The 11,124-nt window shown below is 36.5% G+C and overlaps 1 protein-coding gene, 1 long non-coding RNA gene and 1 pseudogene across 2 annotated transcripts; 2 read left to right on the forward strand and 1 right to left on the reverse strand.

The window, feature by feature from the left end:
• The first annotated feature begins 2,507 nt into the window (after positions 1-2,507).
• Positions 2,508-4,461, forward strand: LOC133729695 (UDP-rhamnose/UDP-galactose transporter 2-like; annotated as a pseudogene).
• LOC133729697 (uncharacterized) lies at positions 4,401-5,304 on the reverse strand. The gene is made up of 3 exons (XM_062157260.1): positions 4,911-5,304; positions 4,686-4,783; positions 4,401-4,535 (listed from the first exon to the last, which is right to left on the reverse strand). Exons 1-3 carry the CDS (start codon positions 5,115-5,117, stop codon positions 4,499-4,501), a joined length of 342 nt encoding a protein of 113 aa, XP_062013244.1. The 5' UTR covers positions 5,118-5,304; the 3' UTR covers positions 4,401-4,498.
• A 1,754-nt stretch (positions 5,305-7,058) lies between these two features.
• Positions 7,059-10,397, forward strand: LOC133729700 (uncharacterized). Its single transcript, XR_009856475.1, has 4 exons — positions 7,059-7,183; positions 7,339-7,406; positions 8,102-8,125; positions 8,396-10,397. It is a non-coding gene; the product is annotated as an uncharacterized LOC133729700 (long non-coding RNA).
• Positions 10,398-11,124: the final 727 nt, after the last annotated feature.

Below are 11,124 nucleotides of genomic sequence, written 5' to 3' on the forward strand. Positions count from 1 at the left end.
TTGGGAGAAGAGGATAGAGCAATTGTGTTTGTATGTCAAGAGAATAAGAACTTGTTTCCAAAATTGATTGAAATTTTAAGATTTTCTGTGCAGCTATACCTAGGTAGCTTGTTAGATCATGGTATACGACATGCCCATAGTCCATTGGCCGAGGCAAGAAGAAAAGAAAGTATGATTAAATGAGTAATGAACTAATGGGGTAATAGTCGTCTATCTTCCTCGAAACGTCTATTGCCTCCCAATAGACGTTTTAAAATTGATATAATTTCTTCATTTTTTTCTTTAATCAAAGTTTTATCTGTTTAATTTTAGGAAGATTAGTTCCTATTCCGGCTACCGAAAGTTCTATTGGGGGGCAATACATGGCTGATAGTTGTCTATTAGGGGGCAATAGACGTCTATTAGGGGGCAATAGACGTCTATTGGGGGCAATAGATGTCTATTGGGTGCAAAAAAAACTTTCCAGTGAGATTTTCAGCAAATTCCGGTGAGCGGTAGCCTGTGACCGGACTCCGGCGGCCGGTGACCGGAATCCGGTTAACGTTGACTGGAATCCGGCGAACATTGACCGGATTCCGGCAAAAGTTGACCGGATTCCGGCGGCCGGTGACTGAACTCAGGCGAAGTCTCCCATGGTTTTTCTCTCTTCCATTTTCTCTCTCTCTCTAAGTAACAAAGGGGTAAGGGTAAAATGGAATTAAAAAACAAAAAAAAAATCTTAATGGGGTATTAGGGAAGACCTCCTTAGAGTGTTTTGGGTAAGAGAGAATTAAAAAAACTTAATGGGGTAAGTGGGAAAAAAATCTCTAAAAATGGGGTAAATAGACAAAAACCCTAAAAAATAAAGTGGTGGTGCTTACGAAAGAGTTTGCTTATAGCTACTGTTGTCCGTCTGAAATCTGATCTCTTATGTTGTTTTCTTGTGCCAGATTGGGAACGGCTATAATGCACGTCCAATAGGCAATGCAGTTTGTTAAGTCTGAATCATCAATTGAGTCGGATCCCAATCCCCTAGATTAATCACCCATAAATTAATCCCCTAAATTAATTCCTTAGATTAATATCCTAGATTAATCTGTTCATAATTGTAATTATTTTTCACCTTAGCTTCAAGCATTCTTGTGCCCTATATATTTGTTCATCGTAAACCTTATCAGATCAAGGAGAATAATTTTCTACACAGTTTCTTACTTGACATCGAAGTACAAATTATTAAAAGTAGCTGGTGTGCGTGCTTGAAATTTTTCATAAGACCTGGTTGATTAATGGTTTATGTTGTGTATGAGACCTTTCATGAAAGCGATGAAACTATGATAAATTTACGCCCACGGGGCCGGTGTTGGTCGTGGCGGCCTGCGATGGGAACAGATCTGGGAGCAATATCTGGCCCCCACTTCGGGCAAGTGGTATGGTCGTATAGATAGAGAGAATCAATCTTGCATCCCCTTAAAAAAATTGATTTGAAATAGTGTCCACACTCCACTCTCTGTGTGCAGTAACAACTAATTAGTGTAGCCACCCTAGTGTTAAAGAAATTGGAGAGAAAACTTTAAAAGTAGAAGGCCTTTGATCCCATTTGTCTAACCTTATATCGCCCTCCCTGGCCTCCATCTCGTTCACAGGTCAAACGGACACTTCTTATCCCCACAATAAATTTCTCTAAATTAGTGACGCACCAATGCAAAGCCATGAATTCATCTTTTTTTTTTTTTTTAAATTATTATTATTATTATTATTTATTTTGCTTTTTTGTTGTTTTTTTTTTTTGGCTAGAGCCTCCAATTTGTTCCTGGTAGATGTTTTGCTTTGATCAACCCGCTGACGAGAGTGGGGAAAAACATTACAAGCCAAAAAGTCTTGGCTAGCATATATAGCTTTATTGAACATCTCAAAATCTCTAAAACTCAAAGCCCAATTTCTCCCATATGCACCAATGCATCCCCTTTTTTATCTCCACCCGTTCTCCACCAAAACCTGGTAATTTTGGCAATCCAAAGACACTCATCGTATACTTACCAAAAAAAAAAAAAAAAAAAGACACTCATTGTATGAGGGGTATTGCCCGGGCCACTGCTTTCACTAAAATCATCTTCCCTGCTATTGAGGGAAATTTTGCTATGCCAATTCTCCAAGTGGTGATCTAATCTTCTTCTTTATTCCTCTTTGTCAGTCTGTCACTGTCACAGTCGCCTCTCATTAGGTTCAATTTAAATGTACTTAAATTATTATGCATGAAACTAAGAGAAGAAAAAGAAGAAGAAGGGTGAGCTACATATTATATTATACGTGTACTAAGTTTCACTCCAAAGTTACATACCAAAAGAAAAAGAAAAAAGTTTCACTCCAAGCGGAGCTGAGCTTCTAAAAATATAATACACCCCCGGCCCACTTCCTTCTCTATGATGGGACTAGGACTCCCTAAAAAATTAGGCCATAAACCCCTAGGAAACTAAAAGGGCCCAACCCAAGACCGTGTGTCCCAGTATATAAATAAAGGCATCGTTCTCTTATTGTCGCAATCATGGCATGGTCCAACGCGGTCTTTGCTCTCCAAGGCTCCGTTATCGCACTCGGGATTTTAGCCAACGCTGTACTCTGGACACAATTCAGTCGAAACGTGCTAAAAGGCTGGGTAGATATGAACGAGCAAGTCGTTAAAAGGATTGGTAGATATGAACGAGCAAGATCTGAGAGGAGGAGGTCGGTTAGAGAAAGATTGATGAGATAAGATCTCAGATATCTTGTATTTCCTTGTTATTTTTTTTTTCCTTTTCTTTTTTTCCAGATTACTGTAATGATATAATTCCTTTTGAGTCTTTCATCGTTAGCAATCTTCTTTGATTCTTCTTTTGGTCCGATTAATTTTGTGTAAAAAAAGTCTTTACATATTCATTTGTTAATCAACTGTTTTTATTTTCATTTTTTTTTATCTCTTCAACCTGTTTCTATTTCAACATTGAGGATAGGATTCTTATGTGACATTAACTTCTTCGTCTTACATATGGTTTTTGATTGATTTGCAGGCATGGATATCCGTAAGCTTCGCAAATGAACCCGAGTACTTCTGGCTTGATGTAATTATAACTACCTAAGTGTTGTGGGGATATCTCATGGCTTAGTTTAGACTGTTCTGTTTTGTACCTTAATTTTATGGGAATGTTGTGTAAGACAGTAAACTTGTCTGGATAAGTATCAAAATCTATCTGATGTTTGGTTTAATTTAGTTTATTTTTTTTCTTTTCCTTTTCTTTTTGGTTTGGTGTATTTTTACATATGCAAAAGATATTTACAATCGATATTAATATGAAGGGGTATATATCTCTCTTTCTGGGCCGGAGGTGAGAGCATAGCCTGCACTCTCTCTGTCTCTACCTCCCTTTATTTTATAGATTGGGAAAAAAGGCGAGAGGGAGGGAGGTTTTTGTTGATCAGCTTGTTTTGAGAGTGGAGGCTATCCCGTCCTATGTAGTGCTATGCAATGAGATGCATGGATTGATGGCCCATTATCATGGCCAACAATCAGCTTATGCCTCCCGCTCGCTTTGCTTTTGGTTTTGCTACAATTTTGACTGGCTTCCACTTCTCTGTTACTGCATTGGTTGGTTTCATATCAAATGCATCTGGGTACTCAGCATCAAAACATGTTCCTCTTTGGGAACTTATTTGGTTCTCACTTGTGGCCAATGCCTCAATTACGGGGATGAACTTGAGTCTCATGCTTAACTCTGTCGGCTTTTATCAGATATCGAAGTTGAGCATGATTCCGGTGGTCTCTGATTTCTCAAGGGAAGTCAAGATTGCTGTGGCAGTGGTGATAATAGGTGTGGGCATATGTACCGTCACCGATGTTAAAGTTAATGCCAAAGGTTTTCTCTGTGCTTGTGTGGCCATCTTGTGTACATCATTACAACAAATTTCAATAGGTTCATTACAGAAGTCAGAAGATGAGAAGAAATACTCAGTAGGCTCTTTTGAATTGCTCAGAAAGACAGCTCCAATTCAAGCTATCTCCCTTCTCATTCTTGGTCCATTTGTTGTTTACTTTCTTACTGGAAAACTTTTAACAGATTACAAGATGACGTCTGGTGCATTTGCTTTCACAATGCTCTCTTGCTCCCTAGCAGTATTCTGCAACATCAGTCGGTACCTCTGCATCGGAAGATTCTCAGCCGTGTCATTCCAGGTTTTATTCATTTTAGGCCACATGAACACTGTCTTGTGTCTTGACATTGGGGTGGCTTCTCTTTGATTCAGCGCTCACATTTAAGAACTTGATGGGAATGGCTCTTGCAGTTGTCGGCATTATAGTTTACAGTTGGGTTGGAGGCTGAGAAGCAAACTAGGACATACCTGCTAAGCACTCTCACAAAAGATCTGAAACCATTGAATGAGGGAATTGCGGAAATCCCATTGAATGAGGGAATTATCCCTGATCACGAATCAACACTAGCAGATACATAAAAAGATGAATCAATCAAGGGTGCCTTTTGCCAAACACCTACAAGTACAGCCTCCACAGTAGCCACATCGCTCTCCTGCAATAACCACGTATATAAATATAAAAGAAACCTCATCGACGTGATCTTCCCATACCCTATTTACTAATCCTATCAGGTTAACCATACCCAATTAATCATGCATCCACGTTTTAATAAATAGTTTTAACATGGCAGCGAATCACTAACCTGTAGAAATTTCCTTTTCTGGCACCAAGGACCAATGCCTTGGCACCAGTACAGTATTCCGAAACAATTTCAGAAAGAAAAGCAGTTGCATCCCACACCTGGAAAGTACATATTAACAGTAAAAACAATCTTAATATCAAAGGTATACAAATGGACAGAAAACAACGGACAGAAACAAAAGGCTAACCAGAAATGGAAACAGAATCAGCGGAACAGCATTCATACCTCAACAACATCAGGCAGCCTTTTCAATTCTGCAATCTTCATTCGCCGTTGAAGCTGAAAGAATGACCACATTGGCATTAGCCTGAACAGAAAACTACAAAAACCCTCTTTCTTTTTGTTTGAAACGCCTTTCTCTTTTAGGTTGTTATCCTCTTCAGAATCTGAATCAGCCTTCTTCTTTGAGGCTCCTTCGTTCGTGAGACTCATCTTTCTTTTCCTCCTGAATGCATAAAAGAAATAATGAATCACAGAATGTCATAGAGATACATATGACAGATACATAAAAACGTGACGCACACGAAAGCTGTTAAACCAATCGAGAAGGATCAACGTACTGATCAGGTGATCGAATCGAAGTAGTAACCGGCCATAACAATCCAGCCAGCATGATTAAAACCCTTGGACATTCGTTTTCATTACTTCACTAGCAGCTTCATACAGAGTATAGACCACACAAAGCAAGCGAACGACGGTGACGTCGCCGGCGGTGGCCTGAGAAGCTTTCCGGTTTTTCTCCTCCCCTCCAACAGTCAACTGGGGAAGAAGAAGGAATCGAAAGAGAGAATCATTAGTAATGGAGAGCCTGCGAAATTAAATGATGCCATGGAGAAATGGGCCTTTTAATCTCAGAATTGGGATTTTTATGGACTTGTGTTGGGCCCTTTAACGGAGTAGTTGTAGATTTGGATATATATATAAAGGTTGTGGAACCCTAAAATCCCAGTAGATATCATGTTGGCAAGAATGACGATGTGGTCAAAAGTTTTCTCTCTCAGAGAGGGCTATGCGATGGCGGATCCCTCCTTTCGTGCAAAGGTGCAACTCGCTGTGAAAGCCGCAAGTTGTGCATCTTTTGCCATCTTTTTTTTGGGGACGACCCCCTTGCTCGTACGCGTCGTCAAAACGGAAAGGGAGGTCACCAAGTAAGAATTTCTTCTTTATCATTCATTCATTCATTCATTCTAGATCTAAATCTCTTTCCTTTAGAATTTCTGATAATTATTATCATTCATTCATTCTATATCTAAATCTGCTTCCTTTAGAATTTCTGATATTATTATCATTCATTCATTCTAGATCTAAATCTCCTTCCTTTAGAATTTCTGATATTATTATTGTTTTTTTTTTCTTCAATTTTATCGTTTCTTACTGCTGAATTGATCTATTTTTGTGTAATCACACGCAATCTTTAGTTTTCTCTCTTCGGCGGTGGCCTCTTGTTCTTGTTGTTGTTGTTGTTCTGTATTCATATATTTTGGCTGTTGATGACATTGAAATTGGGTTACTGTTTTACTCAGCTTCCATCAAGATTAATACTGAACAAAAAAGTTAGAGAAAATAGGAATGATTAAAGGAAGGACCAATCGATCTTCAATCCGAGTAGGTTGCTAAGGCTCATATAAGAATCCATTTACTATGTTGAAAATCTAATCATGTCAATTGATAAATGAGACACCTTATGATTAGTCTTGGAAACAGTACAAAACATCTATGATTTTCATATGATGAATGAGACACCTTATGCGTTGTAACTCTTGCTCTCAATCCAGATTTTTAAACTCTTGCTCTCCCTTACACCATTATTGTTTCTGGTTTTATAGCAGGTTTGAGGCAGCGCTCTTCTCTGGAGAAGAGGAAACAGAGTGAAGAGAAACAGAGGCCTTAAGCATCCAAGTGAATTTATTTTGCTGCTTATATAGACTTTAATTTAAGGGTGCCCTTAGTCTAATGTAATATGCGGGTAGTTGTTATTATTCACGTATGTATGTTAACTGTCTAATGTAATATGCGAGTAGTTGTAATTATTCGCATATCTTTACTATTAGAAATGGAAGCGTAGAGTTTGGTGTCAAAGGCTTCACTAAAAATGAAATTGCCTAAAAAACCAGGCCAAGTACATACCACGTAATAAATTAAAAAAAGGTTTCAATGGGCACTATTGTAAAAGCCATACAAGAAAAATCACGGAATATAAACATCGCCATAGAGAGAGAGAGAGAGAGAACCACCAGATGCACGAACGATTAACTGCCAGACGCACGAACGATGAACTGCCATGTGCACGACGACTTTGGAGATCGTGGTGATCGGAGTAAAATGGCTTCAACTAACATATAAAGGAGAGACATGGCCAAGAAGAGGAAAAGAGTAAAATAAGTCTAAAATTTAAATACGTTAAAATCCTTACTCCGTTCAGAATTTGTTCTTTGGATGATTTTTAGGGTTTCTTTTTCCATAGATTTCGGATTTTCCTTCGGATAATTTTGGTTCAGGTATCAAGTAATTTCTCATCTATTCTCCATTGAACTAATTTGTTTTTCCAATTGCACCAATTTTCTTATGGTTTGTTTCCTTTTTTTTTTTTTTTGCTTAATTGAGTATATCGTTTCTGATTTAGTAATTGATTCTATAATTTGTGCTCTTCAAGGGCTGCAGAAAGTGCTTCGTTTTGGTTATTTGTGTGGTGAATTGGGTTCGGCAATCTGGACAACAAAGGTTGGACCTAAATCTATTATCCGGGTTTTAACTACTCTCTTCATTCGTGGTTATTTTCTCCATATTCTCTGTCATGGAAATTGCTACTTCTGAATTCTTTTTCCTTTGTCATAAGGTCTTTTTGATATATCATAGTATTGTTGAGGGTACCTCAATGCTATTGAGGGTGACAACTTTTACCCAAAAATGTGAAAAGTAAATACAACCATAGTTTTCTTCCTTTGTTTTTGTTGTTGAAAGTTTATTAACCGCTGGGGTTGAATATGGCTTATAGGCTTTGGGTTGAGATTTCAGTCTATTCCTCAGTTAAGATGTTCTTCATTAGCTTGCAGATTGCTTGGATGTAGATTTTGTTTTATGAGGTGACACCACAAAAATATTAAGAATTGATGAAATTTCAACAAGTGTGTCAAGTTCTGCTGCATTTAGAACTGCAAGGGAAGAATCAGAAGAAACCTCATTTCTGTTTAACATGTTTATCATATCTTCTTCCTTTGATATTCAATTAACTCCCCTGTCATTTGATTTGGACATTACTCTACCTATGGTTTCTTTCGTACAAAACTAAATACTTATGGTATTATTATTTTTGCACACCATTTGTTCTTTGGAAACTTTGGGGGTTTCGTTTTCAAAAGATTTTGGAGTTTCCCACCTAATAGGTTTTTTCCTGTGGTTTTCTTTAAATCTTGCAGGTATCTGACTAATTATGGTTCCAGGTAACCCCTCTGTACTTCTCCATTGAACTAAATTTGGTTTCCCAAAGACCTGTAGTTTCTTTTTTCAATTGATCTCAATTCCTGAACAATTTGAACAAATCCTGACCCATTTTAGCTTAGTCTTTCCCTTCTTATGTCAGTGTTTGGTTAAGCTTTTACATTATACTGTTTGGTTTAGTATGCAATTCATCGTCTGTATTTGCAGGGGTCCATTCACTTACAATTGACATGATTGAAGGTTTAACATTTTTTTTTCTTTTTTTTTTTTAGGTCTTGAAGATTTTGAATTTATACAAGGGGTTCAAACCAGGTGAATGGACAATATATATCACTGCAAGAAAGAAATTGGTTTAGCAATTGATTTGGATTTGCTTACTGAATGATTTTGATTCCATGTGTAGCAATGGATCCAAGGGAAAAACAAGGTTATCTGATGAATGTGTATGTAATTGCTTAGTGTTGCTGATTTGAGTCTCCTTTTTTTTTTTTTTTGCTTATTAATTTATATTTTTAAGCTATGGGAGGGGAGAAACATGGGATCTCTTCATGTCCTTAATATTCAATATCCATTGTTCGCAATATCTGGGTTTGTTGTTCATGATGTACAGTTTATGGGTTCGTGCATCATTGAAAATTCAATGTCCTTGGACGGAAAAGAAAGAAGAACCGAAAACGAACGGTATATTCCTTTGCTTCCTCAAATTCTGCAAGTAGTGATTTGCCTTAGCTAGCACCTAATTTGCCTTAATTCTTTGCTTCCTAATTGTTCGTTTTACTATTTAGTAAGTAATTCAGATATAAAGGTTTCAGCTCTTGGTTCTTGGTTTTCAAAGACCTTTTGCTTATTACGATGCTGCAGGGAAGGAACAAAGATTCTGAATACCAGAAAAAAAAAAAAAAAAAAAAAAAAGGGAAGAAGAACCATAAACTGATACAGTGATAAAACTTGCTCCCTTCTTTTCATTTTGAGTCTGTAAGTCTGTTCTTTTATTTGTCTTGGCTCAAATAGCTTCTTCTTCTTCTTTTTTTTTAATTTTTTTTTATCAAACATCAATTAGTGTTTGATTCAGTTGAACAGTCACTTCAGATACTGTACTACTGTAGTGTCTTTTATGACAATCCCTGTCAGATACCGTAGTAATTTAATTATCTACAGTGATTCCAGTTTTTCCTTCTCTCTTCTCAATAGCAGCTTCACAAATTTAGAGAAGATTGATAGTTTGGTCATAGTTTTTCCTTTTTCCATATTCATGATCTCTCTAGCTAAGAGGATTTGTCCCAATCAGGTTCTCTTAAGAAAAGCTATAGAGTCCTCTTTTCTTTTCTTTTTTTGTATTTTTTCGGGACCATGGCATTACTGTAATGCTTAGGTTTTACAGCAGCCGCGCAGTTTTTCCTTCTCTCTTCTCAATAGCAGCTTCACAAATTTAGAGAAGATTGATAGTTTGGTCATAGTTTTTCCTTTTTCCATATTCATGATCTCTCTAGCTAAGAGGATTTGTCCCAATCAGGTTCTCTTAAGAAAAGCTATAGAGTCCTCTTTTCTTTTCTTTTTTTTTTTGTATTTTTTTGGGACCATGGCATTACTGTAATGCTTAGGTTTTACAGCAGCCGCGCAGTGAATGGAGACGTCGTGCCACAGGTTTGGTTCTATTATTTGAAGAACTATTTCCTGTCGCAGATTACATTATTTGGGCTGTATATACTGTATATTTAGTCCAAATTGTCTCTTAGATTTCTGTTAGTAGATTTTTTAGCATACTACCTATTGTATCTGTCAAGATATGGTTTGGAACCATTTGATATCATATTTTTATAATCAACTCAAGGAGCCTTCTTGCTTGCTTCACATACCCATTCTTCACTTTCGGACACAGAAAAGATTGTTTGTGTGTTTTTTTACTCTCACTTTTAACACTCTTTGTTAGACTAACTGTTTCGTGCATCCAGTACTTATTATAGACTACAATACCATTTTCTTTTTTGGTGAAGGACAATGATACTCTTTAGACTAGCAAGAAACATGGGACAACTGCATTCTTTATGTCATCCTCGATCAGTTGGTAATCTGTGCACAGTAATGGTAACGCTATTAAGCCTGGAATATTCCTTCCCAAGGGAAAAGGTTTCAAGCAGTCATTAGAGATGGGAACTAGAGAAAGACTCGCCCCTCAACTTGCTACTGCCTAAACTGTTAAAGCAATGTATTGGTAGTTAAACTTATAAGATATTTATGCTGTTTGCGGTAAATGGTACTAGGCAATCAATTGTATTTTTTTTATTTTGTTACTTATGTATACGTAAATGAAATTTTTTTCTTTTTTTGGTTACATAATACTTTATATGAATGGAAAGATTTGTCCAACTTATGTAATACCATTAACATACACAATAGGATAAATTTTTCAAACTTACACAAATTTAACAAATACAACTCAAAATTGGATGGAAACAGTAATACGCACGCGCGAGCGCAGTCCTTCCGCACGCGCAATGCGCGTGCAGGAAGGCTAGTGTATGTAATATGCTTTTAATATTACCTGGGGAATTCGAAACCACAGTGATTTGGCTTAAATATACGTTTAATTGGTATATACTAAGCTATTAATATAAAGTATGGTAATATTTATAACTTATATTACCATACTAAGGTAATATGAAAGAGATTGCGAATGACTAATTAACGAAGGCAAAAAAATTATTGATATTTAATTTTATCAATCAAAGCTATTGTCCTTTTATCTTATTTGTATAATTTTTTTGGTGATTTACCCTTACGCGACTTAATATTTACAATGTTATAAATTAATATTACCATACTAAAAATATTACCTTAGTAAACTAAGGTAATATGAAAGAGATTATGGTAATACAAGATATCTACAATTTTTCGTGCTAGATATATTAATAGCAAATAAATACAAACGTATATTTAAGTCTTTAATTAAGAATTCCCAAGTATGTTTTACTAATGCATATCTAGACTTAATATTAGTATA

The sequence above is a fragment of the Rosa rugosa genome, chromosome 2, assembly GCF_958449725.1.
Source record: "Rosa rugosa chromosome 2, drRosRugo1.1, whole genome shotgun sequence".
NCBI lineage: Eukaryota > Viridiplantae > Streptophyta > Magnoliopsida > Rosales > Rosaceae > Rosa > Rosa rugosa.

Excerpts from the sequence above, each read along its gene's own strand:
- LOC133729697 (XM_062157260.1), bottom strand. The coding sequence starts at position 5,117 with ATGAGTCTCACGAACGAAGGAGCCTCAAAGAAGAAGGCTGATTCAGAT. Across the intron at positions 4,784-4,910 it reads GGCTGCCTGATGTTGTTGAG|GTGTGGGATGCAACTGCTTT; the intron begins GTATGAATGCTG and ends TGTACTTTCCAG. Across the intron at positions 4,536-4,685 it reads AGAAAAGGAAATTTCTACAG|GAGAGCGATGTGGCTACTGT; the intron begins GTTAGTGATTCG and ends TGGTTATTGCAG.